The sequence below is a fragment of the Pituophis catenifer genome, unplaced genomic scaffold (genome assembly GCF_029215685.1).
Source record: "Pituophis catenifer annectens isolate HBS135680 unplaced genomic scaffold, rPitCat1.0.hap2 SCAF_16, whole genome shotgun sequence".
In the NCBI taxonomy this organism is placed as follows: domain Eukaryota; kingdom Metazoa; phylum Chordata; class Lepidosauria; order Squamata; family Colubridae; genus Pituophis; species Pituophis catenifer.
Genome location: NW_027256896.1, coordinates 10385101 through 10403374, shown reverse-complemented (window position 1 = coordinate 10403374; position 18274 = coordinate 10385101). Strand labels below are relative to the sequence as shown.

At 44.3% G+C, this 18274-nt stretch overlaps 1 protein-coding gene across 1 annotated transcript in view; it reads right to left on the bottom strand.

Annotated features, from left to right (window-relative positions):
• The window catches only part of XPO6 (exportin 6), a 72053-nt gene that overhangs the window by 22243 nt on the left and 31536 nt on the right, over positions 1-18274 (bottom strand). The window contains exons 8-13 of the mRNA XM_070954802.1: positions 16804-16930; positions 13486-13595; positions 9376-9484; positions 8629-8721; positions 3602-3671; positions 261-420 (exon numbers count right to left, since the gene is read on the bottom strand). Of these exons, the coding sequence (XP_070810903.1) occupies positions 261-420; positions 3602-3671; positions 8629-8721; positions 9376-9484; positions 13486-13595; positions 16804-16930 (669 nt within the window). The remainder of the gene's footprint in view (positions 1-260; positions 421-3601; positions 3672-8628; positions 8722-9375; positions 9485-13485; positions 13596-16803; positions 16931-18274) is intronic.

Genomic DNA, 18274 nt, shown 5'->3' with positions numbered 1-18274 from the left:
TGCTGCTTGCTATAACATCAGCTGAAGAAGTTTCTTGGATGAGAAGCGAAACCTCTTCAAAGAAAAACCAGAAAGTCCAGTTGCCTCTTGACTTTGGGGCCTTTGGGGCAAAGGCTGAAGCATCCGTAGCCAACAGCAGGGTGCAGCACATAAAGGAGGGGGGTGGGAGGTTCTGGGAACTGAAGTCCACCCATCTTAAAGTGGCTGAAAGGTTGAGAAACGTCACTTTGGGCAATTATGTCCCGGTGGGTTTGACTTACCTCTCCACCACGGTAAGAGCATCGCTGAACCTGGCTGCGAACATGTCTCCAGTGAAGTACTCCGCTAGCCGTCCCACTGCCTGTAGTAAGGAGCTGAGGTCCCGCAACGAGCAGTGCAAACGCCGGCAGTCGTTCTCCGCGGTGATGTTCAGTCGGTGGCCTGGAGGGGCACCCCACATGCCTTGATGGGAAAACGTGGGGACGGCTTGTCCCATTTAGCAAAAACCCTATCGAAATGGGCCTCTGCTCCCCCATTCCCTAGGTCAGGTGACAGCAATCTGCGGCTCCGGAGCCACATGCGGCTCTTTGGGCTCTCTGCTGTGGCTCCTTGTCGGGTGATCCCACCACTGGCTGGCCCCGTCCCTCGCCCTCCCCTCCAAGTCACTCCTCGCCTGGCCTGAGAAGGTAAAGGTGACGGCAGGGAATGGAGAAGTAGCCGGGGCAGAGACAGAGACATACAGAGAGAGGTGGGGGGAGAGAGAGTCATAGAGAGATACAGAGAGCCGGGGAGGGAGGGAAAGATGTCAAAAGGGTTTTGTGGTTCCCCCTGTTTTTTAACAACCGGTTCTCTGCCCTAATGAGTGGCTGAGTAGGTGTGACTAGAGGGTCATGTGACTGATAGAAGTGAGAGATGTTGAGTTAGCCACGCCCACCCAGGTTTTGTGGCTCCCGGTATTTTCTTTTCTGTGGGAAACGGGTCCAAATGGCTCTTTAGAGTGTTTAAGGTTGCAGATCCCACCCACTAGGTCCAGGGGTGAGCATGGCTGGCTCAGGAATTCTGGGAGTTGAAGTTCATGGGTTGTAAAGGGGCAATAGTTACCCCTCCCCCCCCTCCCTGGACTAGTCCCAGTTTTGCTCTTAATGGAATTTAAGGACTGAGCTTGTCCAGAACGATAACCCTGAAAGCATACGAAGCTCTCAAGTGGAGAAATCTAATTATAACGTTCCCTTTTGCAGGAAATGAAACAATTATTGGGATTGCATTACAGGCATTTGGTCTAAGGAGTGGTTTTGCCCATTGCAGTTCTGAACTGGAGACTCTTTCATGGCTCCAATTAAACGAAAGGACGATTCTGAAAAAGGATAGTCTTACTTTAATTCTCCCTCATCCTTTGCTCGTCTTCCTTCCTTTGAAAGCTTCGGGCCCTTTTCAGAACAAGGCAACTTTACGGTACCACAAGCAACGATCCAAGATTCAAACCCCAAATCTTGAGTTTGCGCTACAGGCGGTCCTCGACTTATGACCACACTTGAGCCCAAATTTTCTGCTGCTGACTGAGACGGTTGTTAATTGACTTTTGCTCCATTTTACACAGCCAGCGTTGTTAAATGAATCACTGTGGTTGTTAAGTTAGTATCACCATTGTAAAGTAGAGTAGTGGCCAAAATTGTGGGAACCTTTTTGGGAAAAGTGTATTTTTGAGGTTTGATGGCTAATAACATCACTTTTTTTGTTTGGAGTTTCAAGATAATCCTATTCCACTGCTGGAATGGCCTGGGAATAACCCAGACCTTAACCCAATTGAAAATCTATGCAGCGGACTCAAGAAACTTGTTAGTCAGAAGCGACCCAGCAATAAAACCCAGTTAATAGAAGCCATCATTCAATCTTGGTTTCACATGATAACAGCTGCAGAACTAAAAGACTTGGTTCACTCCATGGGAAGACGTTGTAAGGCCGTAATTCATGCTTAAGGTTACCTAACTAAGGATTAACTGACATGGGGATCATTTTTGTATATATCGTTTTTTCTATGTGTTTCACTTTTCTTCTTTCTACTGTAACTGCTATTCCAATAGCAAATCCTTCATAAAAATTATTGCATTATATTCTTGATTAAATTATCTTTGCATTGATATATAATTTTATGGTACTACTCAAAAAAGAAGTGGTGTTATTAGCTAGTTTTAGAAAATAAACTTTTCCAAGAGAGAGAGAGAGAGAAGGGGAAAGGAGAGGAAGAAAGAGAGGGGAAATAAGAGTAGGAGAAAGGGTTAGAAAGAGAGAAAGATGGGCGGAGTGGGGGAAAGGAAGGGAAGGAGAGAAGGAAAGAAGAAAGTTGAAAAGAATAGAAGAAGGGAGGGAAGGGTAAGAGGGGAGAAGGAGAGGAATGGTTGTTGAGGAAGAAGGGAGATATGGAATGGTAGAAGAGCAACTCCAAATGTATTTTAAACTTTTAGGATGAAGAATGAACCAATATGGAAACCAAAAGATAATATGTGTGATAAGAATGATTAAAGAGATTGTACATTTATGTATGTTTTATGAGAAATAAAAATAAAAAACTTTTATAAAAAAAAGAAAAAAGAAAATATACTTTTCCCAAAAAGTTTCCACAATTTTGGCCACTACTGACTTTGCTGGTCAGAAGGTCGCAAAAGGGGATTAGGTGATCCTGGGACACTGCAACCGTCATAAATATGAGACAGCTGCCAAGCACCCAGATGCAGGCTCTTCCAAAACGTCCTTTTCAGTCCTCTCCTTTAAAACACCATTGTCAATCAATGTCAAGCTACCACCTCATTTTGTACTTTCCTATGTCTCCGTAACGATTCTGGAGACTGTTAAAAATGGTTATTAGCTTGGAATGGAGACGGCAATAACGAAAAGCTCAAAGCTGATTTATGAATGCATGTTCTTCTGCGGAGCACAATATACCCTTCATCAGATATAGCCAGGTATAGTTTCTCAGAGATAGCCCCAAGAAAGGGGCGTACATTTGACGCAGCTGTCAGTTCGGTGGGGAAAAGGCGATGGGTAAAATGGCAAAAAAGAGAAATAGGAAACAGGCAGATCCTACGTATTCTGGCCACTGACAAAAGGGTTGTTAGGAGTGGCACCAGTATTTTAGCAATGATGAATGGTACATAACCCTTGTATGAAATCCTGCCCTCTCTCAAAGCTGGGAAAATGGGTGTTAAAATTCCCCATCACATTCTAACTGAGCTGTTCTTCTGTGCCAGACCCTGATCTCTTTCAAGAGAGATATGTTTTCAGCTTCTTTCAAATTCCAGTAACTGAGATCTTTTCCCTTTAATGCCCCGACTCTTATAACAATAGCACTTAGACTTATATACCGCTTTACGGTGCTTTTACAGCCCTCTCTAAGTGGTTTAGATTCAGCATATTGCTCCCAACAATCTGGGTCCTCATTTTACCTACCTCGGAAGGATGGAAGGCTGAGTCAACCTTGAGCCCTGTCAAGATCGAACTCCAGGTTATGGCAGAGTTTGCCTGCAATACTGCAATTTAACCACAGTGCCACCAGGGCTCCTAATATTAATGAATATTGGTCACATTGAATTGACCTGAGACTTCAAACACAGAAAGTTTATCTTACCTGTCCCTGAGGTGACAATGAACTGTTGGAGTCCTAGATACACATCCAGATTTTCCTGGAGCACTGGAAACTAAAGCAAAAAAAAGGAAGGTGTAACTACAAGAGCTGAAATTAAAGTCAAAATGGATGACACATCTCAAGCACGATGAATGGGAAAAAAAAATAATTCAGAAATTCAGTTTGAAAGCTCAGCGTAGCTCCATGGCATGGTTCCCAATCTGGCCTTCTCAGCAAGTGTCCAAGCACAATTTCTATTGTCTATGGAGATTCTCAGTCATCCAGGTCATGGTTGTGCCAAAGGTGCTTTTTCAAAAGGCAGCTGGACTTTGTTTTTCCTTGAAAGGGAGTCAGAACTGAAGAAGCTTCTTGGATGAGAAGCGAAACGTCTTCAAGGGGAAAAAAAAAGTCCACTAGCCTTGTTCAGCTTGCCCAGTTTGCTCCTGGGGAGGAAAGCCATGGCAAAGCTAGACCGCATACTAAATGGCAGAGACATCACCCTGCCAACAAAAGTGCGTATAGTCAAGGCTACGGTTTTCCCAGTTGCAATGGATGGCTGTGAAAGTTGGACCATAAGAAAGGCTGAGCGTCAAAGAATGGAGGCCTTTGAACTCTGGTGCTGGAGAAGACTCCTGCGAGTCCCTTGGACTGCAAGGCGATCCAACCGGTCAGGCCTAGAGGAGATCAAACCTGACTGCTCTTTAGAAGGCCAGATCCTGAAGAGGAAACTCAAATACTTTGGCCACCTAATGAGAAGGAAGGACTCCCTGGAGAAGAGCCTAATGCTGGGAAAGATTGAGGGCGAAAGAAGAAGGGGACAGCAGAGAACGAGGTGGCTGGATGGAGTCACTGAAGCCGTCGGCGTGAGCTTAAATGGACTCCAGAGGATGGTAGAGGACAGGAAGGCCTGGAGGAACGTTGTCCATGGGGTCGCGATGGGTCGGACATGACTTCACTATTAACAACAAGCCTTTTGAAAAAGCACCTTTGGGACACAATTTTGATTATTTCCAGACAAGCATAGTTCTTTCAGGGCAAAATCACTGGAAAAACATTTTTCAAGAGGAAGAAGTATTTTCCAGTCTGACCTACACCATGTCTTATTTAAAGCCACCTTGGAAATTCATTTGTAAAAAGTAAGTTTTAAACCTGGAACCACCAATTTAAAGCCTCGTCATCTTTAGGCTACATTGACACACGCCATTAAGTTTGTTGCTTTTCGACAGGTAGTGTTCTGATTTTTATCTGTATTTTTAATTATGGATTATTGCCATGTGAAATTATTTAGACTGTTTCATTAGAGATTTAAGGCTGTTTTATTAGAGATTGCCACAAGCTTCTTTCTCTCAACACAGCAGGTATTGAATAAATAAATAAAATGTCTGGAGTGATTTAGTTCCCTGCAGGAAAAGTCATCTCGTCCTTTTTAAGCAATGGGGAGAAACAGTGGGGAAACCCCCTGGTCTCTGCAAGATGTGCTTGTCACAACCAAGAAATTTAAAGCGATAATTTCAAGGCAAGGACCGTGATGGAAGCTGGCAGGTATGCCCCAGTTTCTCAGCAGGAGATGATTATGAAACGTACAGCGCAGGAATCATAATCAGCTTTTCTTTCCAGGAACCTAGTTAAACCAACATTAGGCTGACTTCCTATGGTTTGCCTCCAGCTGTCCTGTTTTATTTGTGCAAAATTTTCCCATAAAGGTAGTCTTTGAGACTTATGTCTGTAATTGAACTCTGGTGCTGGAGAAGACTCCTGCGAGTCCCTTGGACTGCAAGGCGATCCAACCGGTCAGTCCTAGAGGAGATCAACCCTGACTGCTCTTTAGGAGGCCAGATCCTGAAGATGAAACTCAAATACTTTGGCCACCTAATGAGAAGGAAGGACTCACTGGAGAAGAGCCAAATGCTGGGAATGACTGAGGGCAAAAGAAGGGGACGGCAGAGAAGGAGGTGGCTGGATGGAGTCACTGAAACAGTAGGGGTGAGCTTAAATGGTCTCCGGCGTGAGCTTAAATGGCCTCTGGTAGAGGACAGGAAGGCAGTTGTCCATGGGGACATTTCGCTTCTCATCCAAGAAGCTTCAAAGCTGAAGAAGCTTCTTGAATGGGAAGTGAAGCATCTTCAAAGAAAAACCAGAAAATCCAGTTGGGTCAAGGTAGGGGTGGTTTCAAAAATTATAGCAAGGGGTTCTGTGCCCGGTTGCTGGGTGGGCGTGGCCATGGTGGGTGTGGCCTAGTTGAACTCCTGCACCACGGGGGGTGGAGGGGGCATTTTTGCCCTCCACAGGCTCTGGAGGCTTTCCTCGAGCCTCCGGGTGGGCGAAAACGGCCTCCCCAGGCTCTGGAGGCCCTCTGGAGTTAGGCCCATTTTTCGCCCTCCCCGAGCCTCCGCGCACCCCCTGCACTTGCCTGGATCCAAAACGGGCCACGTGGGGACTCCTGGGAGGGGTGGAGTTGGTGGGGCCAGCAAGGAATGGGATTTGGGGGTTATCCGAACTGCACAGAATTTTAGCTAGAGGTTCTCCTGAACCCCTGCGAACCCCTGGGTCAAGGACAAAGTTTATCAGAATAGATTTGGTATTAAAATGTGAATTAAGAGACCCATGGATCAAAACTCTATGATGCACTCAAAGATTAGAACGGACATAATAACGGACTTCACTCCCGTAGTAAAATAAGGCAAGGAAGTTACCCTTGGGTAGCAAGTGGGAAAAGAAACAAAATCACAATGCAGGAACACTCTCCAGAAGTAACAAAAAAGAAAACATTGCTGTTTCTTTTTTGTTCTAGCGTGCAAGAGATTGGGAAATGCTCTTCCACTCAACGGGACATGGCATGTGCCCGCAAAGATCCATCCGTCCACTAATAAGAAGAAACACAGAGCGGCTTTCATTTCTCAAGCTTGCTTTTATTATCTGCACGGTGGCTAATCACATGTTTCCAATGTTATTGGAACAGGGATGTGAGATTCAAAAAGTTACAAAACAAACAAACCGAACATGCTGAAAAAACCAATCACGTGAGCATATCGCAAATAAGGAAGGAGAACACATTGGAAACTAGTGAAAAGGGAGCACTTCCACTGCGGTTAAGTAGTAAACCAGTGGGAACAGTTGGGAGTTTTACAGAGGCCTAAAAACGAAGTTGCTTTTATCTATTTGGGTTCCCAGATCGGAATTTCCCTCAAATCTTCTCTGTATAAAAGTTTGCCAAATACTCTCGCTTGATTTCTTACCACCTCATTTTAGGCACGATAAACTTTTTAGCACGATGTTTTTCCATGGCGAGTTGGGGGGAAAAAATTAAACTTCTAGCTCTATAGCAATAGCACCTAGACTTATATACCTCTTTACAGTGCTTTACAGACCTCTCTAAGCGGTTTACAGAGTCAGCCTCTTGCCCCCAACAATCTGGGTCCTCATTTTACCCACCTCGGAAGGATGGAAGGCTGAGTCAACCTTGAGCCTGGTGAGATTCGAACTGCCAAATTTGCAGGCAGCCGGCAGTCAGCAGAAGTAGCCTGCAGTACTGCACTCTAACCACTGTGCCACCGTGGCGCTACCGAGTGTTTCTCAACCATGGGAACTTCTAAGAGGTGTGGGCTCCCCATAGCTGCCTGAGGAATTCTGGGAATTGAAGTCCACCATTTTAAAAGTTCCCAAGGCTGAAAAATACGGAATAAAATTAAATGAATCAGAAGAAAGCAATGAGCAATGAGTGCCCAGAGCAAGCGCAAGAGATGAGATCCAGGACAATAATCACAAAGGGAAGGATTAACAAGGGTGTCACCCTGTCGTGTTTAACGTAACTTCTTTTACCTACTCCTGTTTTCAAATAAACCCCAAAAGTTAGACTCTTCTCCCAAATACCATAAATAGGATTTTCCAGGCTACATCCAAATGGCAGGCCAGGTTCCACCCCTGCCAGGTAGCACTGACAGCCTGAGACATGCTGGTTGAAGAATTCTGGGACTTGAAGTCCTACACCCTTTAAAGTTGCCAAGGCTGAGAAAGACTGCTTTAGTGTATCCTGCACAGAGCAGGGAATAGGACTAGATGGCCCTCCCTTCAGGCTTCCTGGGCCTCTGCCTGGCCTTGCTTCTAGCTTATGTGACTGATAACCCTTTAGCAGGAGGTCATCCGCACTCCAAGTCCCTTGCATCTAAATTATATCCTTATCTATCACAGGATCAGAGTACTGTATTTTTCGGACTATAAGACGCACTTTTTTGTCTCCCAAAAGGGGGAAAATGTCTGTGCGTCTTATAGACCGAATATTGCCGAAGTCCCGCCCGCCCACCCGCCGCCCGTTTTTTGGCTTCCGCATGCCCTGTTTTGGGGCCCTTTTTTGGCCCATTTTCAAGGCTTTCTTTGGCCCATTTTCAAGGCTTTCTTTGGCCCATTTTGGGGGCTTTTTCCACCCCTTTTTTGAGGCTTTTTCCACCCCGTTTTCAAGGCTTTTTTCGGCCTGTTCCCCCCCCCCAAAGGGCTGAAAAAAGCCTAAAAACGGGGTGGAAAAAGCCTAAAAAACGGAGTGGAAAACTCCTCAAAAATGGGCAGAAAAAAGGCTGGAAAAGGCCAGAAAAAAGGCCTGAAAATGGGACACATGGAGGCCAAAACCTTTTTTTGTCATTGTTTCTTCTAAATTTAGGCGCGTCTTAGTCCGGTGCATCTTATAGTCTGAAAAATACGGTAATTTAAGCCTCTAAAACCGTATCACCCAGCTACCTTCCATGACATAATGCTTAAGGTATTTTTCTTGCACTGGTCTTTGTATTGTCAGTATGAGTTCTCGGTAGGAGCCCTTGTTGGAAGATAATTCTGCTGAGTACTGATGAGCTAGGTACTGTTTGTTAATTGGTGCATTTAACCCAGAATTTGGCATATTTTGCAAGTCTAAGGGGACACCGTCATGCGTTTTTATTTGTTCTGGTCTCTGGTCTAAGACTGTAACAAACTGATTCACTAGATGGCCTCTAAGGTCCCTCTCAGCTCTTTATTATTTTATGATATTCACTCCGTCCACTTACCAGCGTAGAGAAGGCATGAGTTGGCAAAAGCTCCATAACTTTGGCCACAACTTCTAAGCTCTGAAGGAGATACCGCTGCCATTCGGTCTGTTGCTGTTAAGGGGGTAAAAACAAAGACGTAATCTGCCATTTTTTTTTATTTCCTTCAAAGCCGGGCTCTTAATTCTAAACCTGGAACCTTATTGGAACAATGGAGGGGAGAAAAGCAATTATATTATGAAGTCAAAACAGCTCCAAAGAGAAAGGTTCTAATCTCCCCATGCCGGTTTCCAAATCATGGGAAATATTTTCAGCATGGTGGATGGTTTAAAGATGATGTTACCCGTTTGTGATCTAAAGCAGGGGTCCCCAATCTCCAGTTCATGGACTGGCACCGGTCCATAGCATGCCAAAAACAGTCCCATGCAAATAAGCGAAGCCCCCCCCCCCCCATCTTCATGATGCAGGCAGCATGTGAAACCACTTTCTCTCCACTCCGCGGAAAAACCTCTCTCCACGGAACCGGTCCCTGGTGCCCAAAAGGTTGGGGACCACTGATCTGAAATGGAACAGTCCATTTTATCTCATTTCCCTTCAGGGCAACAGGAGTTTGATCAGGGGTGTCAAACTCAATTGCAAAAGTTTAAAAAAAAAAAAAAAGTTGGCCACGCCCACCCAGTCACATTACCCCACCACCACGCCACGCCCACAGAACCGGTAGTAACAAATTTTACATTTCACCCCTGCTTCAAGGACTCCGTTTCTTACATCATCATCCAGCGTCTCGTCGTCCAGCTCTTCCAACTGGGCCTGGTTGTACCTGAACTGTATTCGGTTTAGTACTTCGGTCAGGAGCAAAACCAAAGCGTCCTCGTACCTGGAGAGGGGGGTGGGTGGGGTTGGGAGCAAAATGGTCCAAAATGAGGAAAGAAAGAAAAAAAAAGGTTCGTGTGACCTCACGTGTTGCAAGCAAATACTCCAGCTGGCCCTGCTGGAAAGAGGAAATCGCCAAGTAGACAGCAACCCGACTTGTTCGAAACCCCGTTTCCTGTTCGTGAACTTAATCGAAGGGTTTCCTCAAAGCATCGTGCGTGTGTGCAGGCAACGTGGCCTGCTCTGAATTTTGCAAAACAAAGAGAAGTTCCCAATTTATTGAGATTTATCCCATACTGAGGATACCGGGTCCCTGGAAGCCATTAGTGAAACAGAGCCTTTAAAAAAAATGAAAAAAAGTTCTCAGGGATTGGAAGCTTTTTGAAGCTTATTCCGATGTCGCTCGTCTCCTGTGAGAATAGATCAGGCTCTGGGGCTTGTTTCTGTAGGACAAACACCTGTAGGACAAAAACGCTCAGGACATTCTCTCCTGGGCTAGAAGGACAGGCAGTCCTCGATTTACGACCACAACGGAGCCCCCAAATTTCTTTTGTGGAGTGAGTTTTGCCCCGTTTTACAACCTTTCTTGCCACGGTTGTTACAGTACTGGCTAAAATTGTGGAAACTGGCTAATAACACTTTTTTTTTTTTTTGAGTTTCAAGATAATCCTATTCCACTGCTGGAATGGCCTGGGAATAGCCCAGATCTTAACCCAATTGAAAATCTATGGAGCCGATCAGGGGTGGGTTCTACTTATTTTTACTACAATTCATAAGTTCGCAATGGGACTGCACGGGCATGCGCAGAAGCTTCCTGACGACATCTGGATTGGTGGGGGAGCCTCCCACCGGTTTTACTACCGGTTCTTGCAAACCGGTCCGAACCGGGGATAACCCACCACTGGAGCCGACTAAAGAAACTTGTTAGTCAGAAGCGACCCAGCAATAAAACCCAGTTAATAGAAGCCATCCTTCAATCTTGGTTTCACATTAGAACAGCTGCAGAACTAACAGACTTGGTTCGCTCCATGGGAAGACGTTGTAAGGCTGTTATTCATGTTAAAGGTTACCCAACTAAGTATTAACTGACATGGGTATCATTTTTGTATATCTTGTTTTGTCTACGTGTTTTACTTTTCTTCTTTCTACTGTAACTGCTATTCAAATAGCAAATCCTTCATAAAAGTTATTGCATTACATTCTTGATTAAATTATCTCCCCATTGATATATAATTGTATGGTCCTACTCCCCCCCCCCAAAAAAAGTGGTGTTATTAGCTAGTTTTAGAAAATACACTTTCCCCAAAAGGTTTCCACAATTTTGGCCACTACTGTATGTGAATCACTGCAGTTGATAAGTGAGTAACCCAGTTGTTAAGTGAATCTGGCCTTCCCCGTTGTCTTTTGCTTGTCAGAAGATTCCCACGAGGGGATCACGTGACTCTGAGGGCCACTGTGACTGTCATAAATGTGAACCAAGTTGCCAAGCGTCTTGAGTTTTGATCTGAATAAGACGCTGATCTGAATTGGATCATAATAATGGTACCGGTCAGGCAGGGAGCCGAATAAGGCAACTGGCAGCCTTGGTGATCCCGGGATCCTGCAAATACGATGCTCTAATGAATACACAAAGCGGTGAAGTGGCTACGCTAAGCAGAAGTCTCGAACGCTGGCCCTGTGTTGCAACTGCCCTCTCATTTACATGTAAACATTCACTTTACATTTCCTGTTCCCATGATTGCTGGAAGAGCTACAGCAAAAGAAAGGCTCTTCCACACGAAGAGGAATGCAATCTTATTTCTGCTTGTTCGTGCCTCGCTATTACAGGGACAGCTGGCTCGGCTGGCTCCGTTCGAAGTCATCTTCTACCACCTCTTACAATATTAGACAACACAGTATCAACAGTAGAGACCTTCAAATTTCTAGATTCTACCATATCGCAAGACCTAAAATGGACACCTAGCATCAAAAACGTCATCAGAAAAGCACAACAAAGAATGTTCCTTCTGCGCCAACTCAGGAAGCTCAAACTGCCCAAGGAGCTGCTCGTACAGTTCTACAGAGGAATTATTGAGTCTGTCATCTGCACCTCTATAACTGGTTTGGCTCTGCCACCCAACAAGACAGACGCAGATTCCAGAGGATAATTAAGACTGCAGAAAAAACAATGGCTATCAACCTGCCTTCCATTGAGGACCTGTATACTGCACGAGTCAAAAAGAGGTCTGTGGAAATATTTACAGACCCCTCACATCCTGGACATAAAGTGTTTCAACTCCTACCCTCAAAATGACGCTATAGAGCACTGCACACCAGAACAACTAGACACAAGGACAGTTTTCCCCCAAAATGCCATCACTCTGCTAAACAAAGAATTCCCTCAACACTAACAAACTAGTTACTAAGTCTGCATTACTATTAATCTTCTCATCGTTCCCACCACCCATCTCCTTCCACTTATGACTGCATGACTGTAACTTTGTTGCTTGCATCCTTACGATTTATATTGGTTGTTTCCTAGTATGATTTGATTGCTTATTTGTTCCCTATGACTATCATTAAGTGTTGTATCGTTTTATTCTTGATGAATGTATTTTATTCTCCTTATGTACACTGAGAGCGTATGCACCAAGACAAATTCCTTGTGTGTCCAATCACACTTGGCTAATAAAGAATTCTATTATTCTATAAAACTCAGATTGAAAGAATCTGTTAAGAATTGTTCCAGACTTAATGGGCCAGACCACAACATTGTCCTCTGATACATTAGCTTTTTTGTTCTCAAACTTACTACAGGGAGTGCTTGAGGACTGGAGGATGCACTTACTGGATATTTAATATGTATTTAAGATGCTGCGCATTCCAGACTGACTCCTACCAGTGGTTTCAAGTGAAACAGCTCATAATCCCATGTGCCGACTGTAATTCCACATGCATGGACTATGGTTTCTTCAATCTTTCCCAAGCAAATAGTACAGGCAGTCCTCGACTTACGACCACAACTGAGCCCCAAATTTCTGTTTCTGAAGGGAGTTTTGCCGCAGTTTACGGCTTTTCTTTGCCACAGCTGTTAAGTGAATCACTGCAGGCGAAAAGTTAGTAAGCCACTTTGTGAAGTGAATCTGGTTTCCCCACTGACTTTGCTTGTCGGGAGGTCGCAAAAGGGGATCACGTGATCCCGGGGACACGGCGACCATCGTGAGTCAGCCGTCAAGCAACTGAATTTTGATCACGTGACAGTCGGGATGCTGCAGCAACAGTTGAAAATGTGAAAAATGGCCATAAGTCACTTACGTTGTAACTTTGAATGGTCACAAAATGGGCTGTTGTCAGTGGAGGATTACCTGTACTCGAATAGAATAGAATAGAATAGAATAGAATAGAATAGAATAGAATAGAATAGAATAGAATAGAATAGAATAGAATAACAGAGTTGGAAGGGACCTTAGAGGTCTTCTAGTCCAACCCCCTGCTTAGGCAGGAAACCCTCCACCACTTCAGACAAATGGTTATCCAACCTCTTCTTAAAAACTTCCAGTGTTGGAACATCCACAACTTTTGGAGGCAAGTTTTGCTTTGGAGAATAGCTTGACTCCCTCTTCTTTGTGGCAGCCCCTGAGATATTGGAAGACTGCTATCGTGTCTCCCCTAGTCCTTCCTTTCATTAAACTAGACATACCCAATTCAAGCAACCGTTCCTTATATGTTTCAGAATGTCTGAAGGCAAGATGGGTACCACAGAGCAATGACAGAGAGATTCTGTGAGAATACACCTTTGGTATTGATACCTGGATGATTGTGTTTAGAGGCCGTAATTGTCCAAACACAAAGCACATAGCTAAAAGACCTTCACTGTTCTGAGCATCCCTGCCAAGGACCGTGAAACCTTCAAGGGAGACAGACAGGGGAAAAGCACTGCAAAAAAACAATGAGTCAAATAATCAAAACATGTCTTTTTTTTTTTTTTTTTGGTACCCTACCTGAACAGCAAACTCGGTGGCTTACCTGTTGAGTACTGCTTCTTTATCTGCCAAGCGATTCTTTATTTTACTGGTCAAATAGTCCAAAAACAGGGCCCAGATGTCTAAGCAGGAAAAGTAACCTTCATGCGTGGGCTGAAAAAGGCACATGAAAAACAGGTTGTTTAGCCACACAACTGGTGGTGGAACAGACACATTTGTAAGTCATTTCGTTAAAAAACAAACTTAAGTTTTCCTGTCCTATTCAGAGGTTTTGTTTTCTTTTTAAGGGGCACATTCTGAATAAACCTGGAGCATCTTTCAGCTCTGTGGTGGCGAAATAGTTAGAATACTGCTCTTTAGAAGGCCAGATCCTGAAGATGAAACTCAAATACTTTGAGAAGGAAGGACTCACTGGAGAAGAGCCTAATGCTGGGAAAGATTGAGGGCAAAAGAAGAAGGGGACGGCAGAGAACGAGGTGGCTGGATGGAGTCACTGAAGCAGTTGGCGTGAGCTTAAATGGACCCCAGAGGATGGTAGAGGACAGGAAGGCCTGGAGGAACGTTGTCCATGGAGTCGCGATGGGTCGGATATGACTTCACAGCTAACAATAACAACAAACTACTTCTGCCAGCTGCCTGCAATTTGGCAGTTCAAATCTCACAGGGCTCAAGGTTGACTCAGCCTTCCATCCTTCCGAGGTCGGTAAAACGAGGACCCAGATTGTTGGGGGCAATGTGCTGACTCTGTAAGCTGCTTAGAGAGGGCTGTAAAAGCACTCTGTGAAGTACTATGAAGCTATGAAGAGGTATATAAGTCTAAGTGCTATTGCTATTGCAGGCTAACTCTGCCCATTGCCAGGAGTTCAATCCTGACCAGCACAAGGTTGACTCAGACTTCCATCCTTCCGAGGTCAGTAAAATGAGGACCCAGATTGTTGGGGGTAATAGGCTGACACTGTAAAGCGCTCAGAGAGAGATGTAAAGCAGTGTGAAGCGGTATATAAGTCTAAGTGCTATTGCTAATCCCATGGATTCTCTGATATTCTTCTATTATTCAGCTGTAGGACACGGATGGGCCACTGGTTTACAACATTCCATGGAAATAACTTCCTTTTCTGCTTATTTATTTGATTGGGGACTATACAAAGTCACAGCTACATCTCCACACTATTGTGCAATGAATCATATTTGGAAGGAAAGCTCGCCTTTACCTGGTTGGTTGAAATGGTCCATCTTCCCAACCCACAACCAATGGGAGCATTGCTCTAAAGCAGTAGTGTCTGTGTGGCAACTTTAAGACATGTGGACTTCAACTCCCAGAATTCCCTAGCCAGCACGAAGTCCACATTATCTTAAAAGTTGCAAAGGTTGAGGAAAAATGGTCTAGGACTCTGATTATAGGTTTGATTACAGCACTGAGGGGTGGATTTTAGGAAGACCTGAGTTGGAGACAGACCCTCCTGGAGAAAATTGGTAACTGCTAAGAGTCAAATCTGACTTGGTGGTTCATAATCAATCAGTTATGACTTCAATTTTAGGTAAAGGTAAAGGAGTCCCTGCAGATTTTACTCCGCTAGTCATTGCCAAATATAGTGTGTGTGTGTATGTGTGTGTGTGTGTGTGTGTGTTTATCTCCATTTCAAGGCCTTTGAGCCAGCGCTGTTTGAAGACAATTGCACGATCACTGTTACCTTCCCACCGATGTGGTACCTATTTATCTACTCACATTTGCATGCTTTCAAGCTGCTAGGTTGGCAGGAGCTGAGGCGAGGATGGGAACTCGCCCCATCATATGGCGCTTGGGTCTTGAACCTGGGCTGCCGGCTTTCCAGCCGACAAGATTGGATTTCTGAATCATTGATTCCATGATATCAAGTCAATGTCATCTTTTAGCAACCACAGCTGGGCCCTTTAGGCCTCTCAAGTGGTACATTCATTGCTCTTTTCATTGAGTACCTACACCTTGCTATTGGCCGTTTTCTTTGTTTTTCTTCCAACTTTCCTAGTAATATGGATTTCTGAAAAGAGCTGGGTCTTTGCGCTGATTAGGTGGCATCATTATAGTGTCAACATTAAGCAACCACCTAGATATTCTCAACAGGGACCCTTCCCCAACCTGGCCCTTCAGGGATTGCAATGGTTCATCCATAGTCACTCTGATCAAGTCCATCAAGTTCCTGGCTTTCTTCCTCTTTCCTTCCCTTTCACCTCTTTCCTTTCACCTTTCACGAGCATCACAGGTTACTCAGGTGAGCTGGGTCTTTTTTTGCAATTCTGACTAATTATATGCCAAGGGTTGATTCTTGGTGTCTACAGGAAGTCCTCAACTTACGACCCCATTGAGCCCAACATTTCTGCTGCTAAGTGAAACATTGGCTAAGTGAGTTTTGCCCCACTTTACAACTTTTCTTGCTGCGGTTGTTAAAGGAATCCCTGCAGTTGTTAACTTAGTAACGCGGCTGTTAAATGAATCTGAGTTCCCCACTGACTTTGTGTCAATCTTTGAATCCAACCTGGCAGCAGCCATTTTTTTCTATTTCTCCGTTGCCACAGAGACGGGGGAGGGGGAAGGAGGATGAAATGCATTGCTAGACAAAACACCAAGCTTTCTCGTGGGAACCAAGGTCATCTCTACAGGTGGTGGATAGAGACGGGGAGGAGTGCCTGGAGAGCCCACCAATTAACTTAACTGGCCAACGTGACCTGTGACTTTTGGGGAGGGAGCGATTTCCTCTTTTTAGTTATACAGAAACCGGGGTTAGAGTTGGTTTTCCATTTGATTGTGCCGATATAATGTACCCAATAAAGAAGTTCTTAGAGAAAGACCTCAGCCTCAGAGTTCTGATTTGCTTGGATTTGTTAGTCAGGATCATCACACTTTGTCAGAAGGTCACCCAAAAATGATCACATGACATCAGGACGCTGCAATTGACATAAATATGAGTCAGTTGCCAAGCACCTGAATTTTGACCACCTGACTATGGGGATGTTGCAATGGTTGTTAAGTGTGAAAAATGGTCACAAGTTGCTTTTTTCAGAGCCGTTATAACTTTGAACGGTCACTAAATGACCGTTGTATTTGAACTGTTGTAAGTTGAGGACTACCTGTACATAGATAGATCTTCTCCAAGATGGGAAAACATACATACGGTTTTTGCAGAGGACGATCAAAGGTGGGCACTATTTTGAAATACAAGGTTAATAAACAAAACAGGAAAAAAAACAATCAAGAGTTCCTCATGCAGAACCGCTGAACCCAAATACACAGAAAATAGTTTTGCACCTTCACAGAAATATATTTCTATGCAAGACAGCGATCACGACACGGGAACAGAGCTGCCTGTTTCAAAGGAGGGAGTACCTGATGAAAGGTGTATTTGAACAGCAGTGAAAGGAATTCAACCACAGGGAACTGCGAGTAGGACTCGATCCTTCTCAAGTGGACACTCACAAAAAGGCGTAGAAAGTCAGTAAACTTCTCTATGTAGCTGCAAGAGAAAAAGGAAGGAACACCAGTAAGCGAATGGGGAGATTGCTAAGAAAGCAACGAAGAATAACGAATTAAAAGCCACTTGATTGTTCTTTGAAAAGATAAACAGATTCATCGTCATTTTTAACAACTGAATGGAAGCTCTACGGTTATTACCTATGCAGCGGGCAACCCTTCCTTCCATTATTACCTGAAACAGCAGAAAAAGATCTTGTTCAAAAGCAACTTTATATTGCTTGTTTAAGCTAAGAGCTTCCACAATGAAACCCCCTTAATGGTTTAAGCATTTCACCATTGCTGATACTGGGTGGAGAAATTGGATTAGTTAAGAATTCTGTTCAAGTTTGAACCTACAGCATGTTGTGATCTAGGCTTACTGAGTCATTACAAGACACAATTAGTCCCAAACAAACCTATTTTATTGTAACAGCTGAGAATTACATTCATTCCCAACTGAGTCCCAATTAGTAGCAAAACAAGTTCTTTGGAACTTGTTCTTCGGGATAATCACCAACCTTTATCTTCTTTGATACCCTGCCAAAGGCCTTACTTGGCAAAGCCCCACTAAGTTCAGAAACAAACAAAAGATGCTGACTAGAAACAGAGTTAGCAACATTGCTTTCCTGCAAAAGGCCCAAGTGCCTCGGTTTCTCTTTTAAGCCTTATGGAGGGGCCAATCATTTCCTGGCCTTACTCCCGAGTCGTCCCTTTTGCTTTAGCTGCTCTTGCCTTCTGGCAGCTCTGCGCATGCGTGCACTAGGAACAGGCTCCTCCTGTTCCTCTGCCTCTCTGCTGTCTGACTCTGGAGGCTCTGGAGTCCACGCATCATTCCCAGATGGCCCTGGCCCCCTCTCTGCCTCCGACACAGAGCCCAACAGAAGTTTCTACCCTGAACAGAGGGCAGGTTGAAAGCCATGATATTGATTTCCTTCTAACAAACTTAAGAGTTCCCAACAGAATGCTAGTCTAGATATTGTGTGACATTAAGCATGAGCGTATACAGCCTTCTTTTCAAAGTAAAAAAAACCTGTGACATAAATAATTCTCTAAATACTGGGTCTTCTTTCATAAAGCCAACCAACTGTTAGAATAATACAACGCTGAGGTAATGAAAACACGAAGCTGTCATCCCAAACATTCATTCAGTCTGATCCCCAAATCTGTAAGCAGAACTTATGGCCTATCAGGTCTTTATAAAAACTGCCAAGTCTGAAAATTCTGATTATGCAAAGGAAATATGCAAAACAAAACAAAACAAAACAAAACATACACTACCGCTTCAAGGTTTTCAGCTATGTTCACTCCACTCACAAAATTTAAAGGGCCACAACGTAAAACCTTT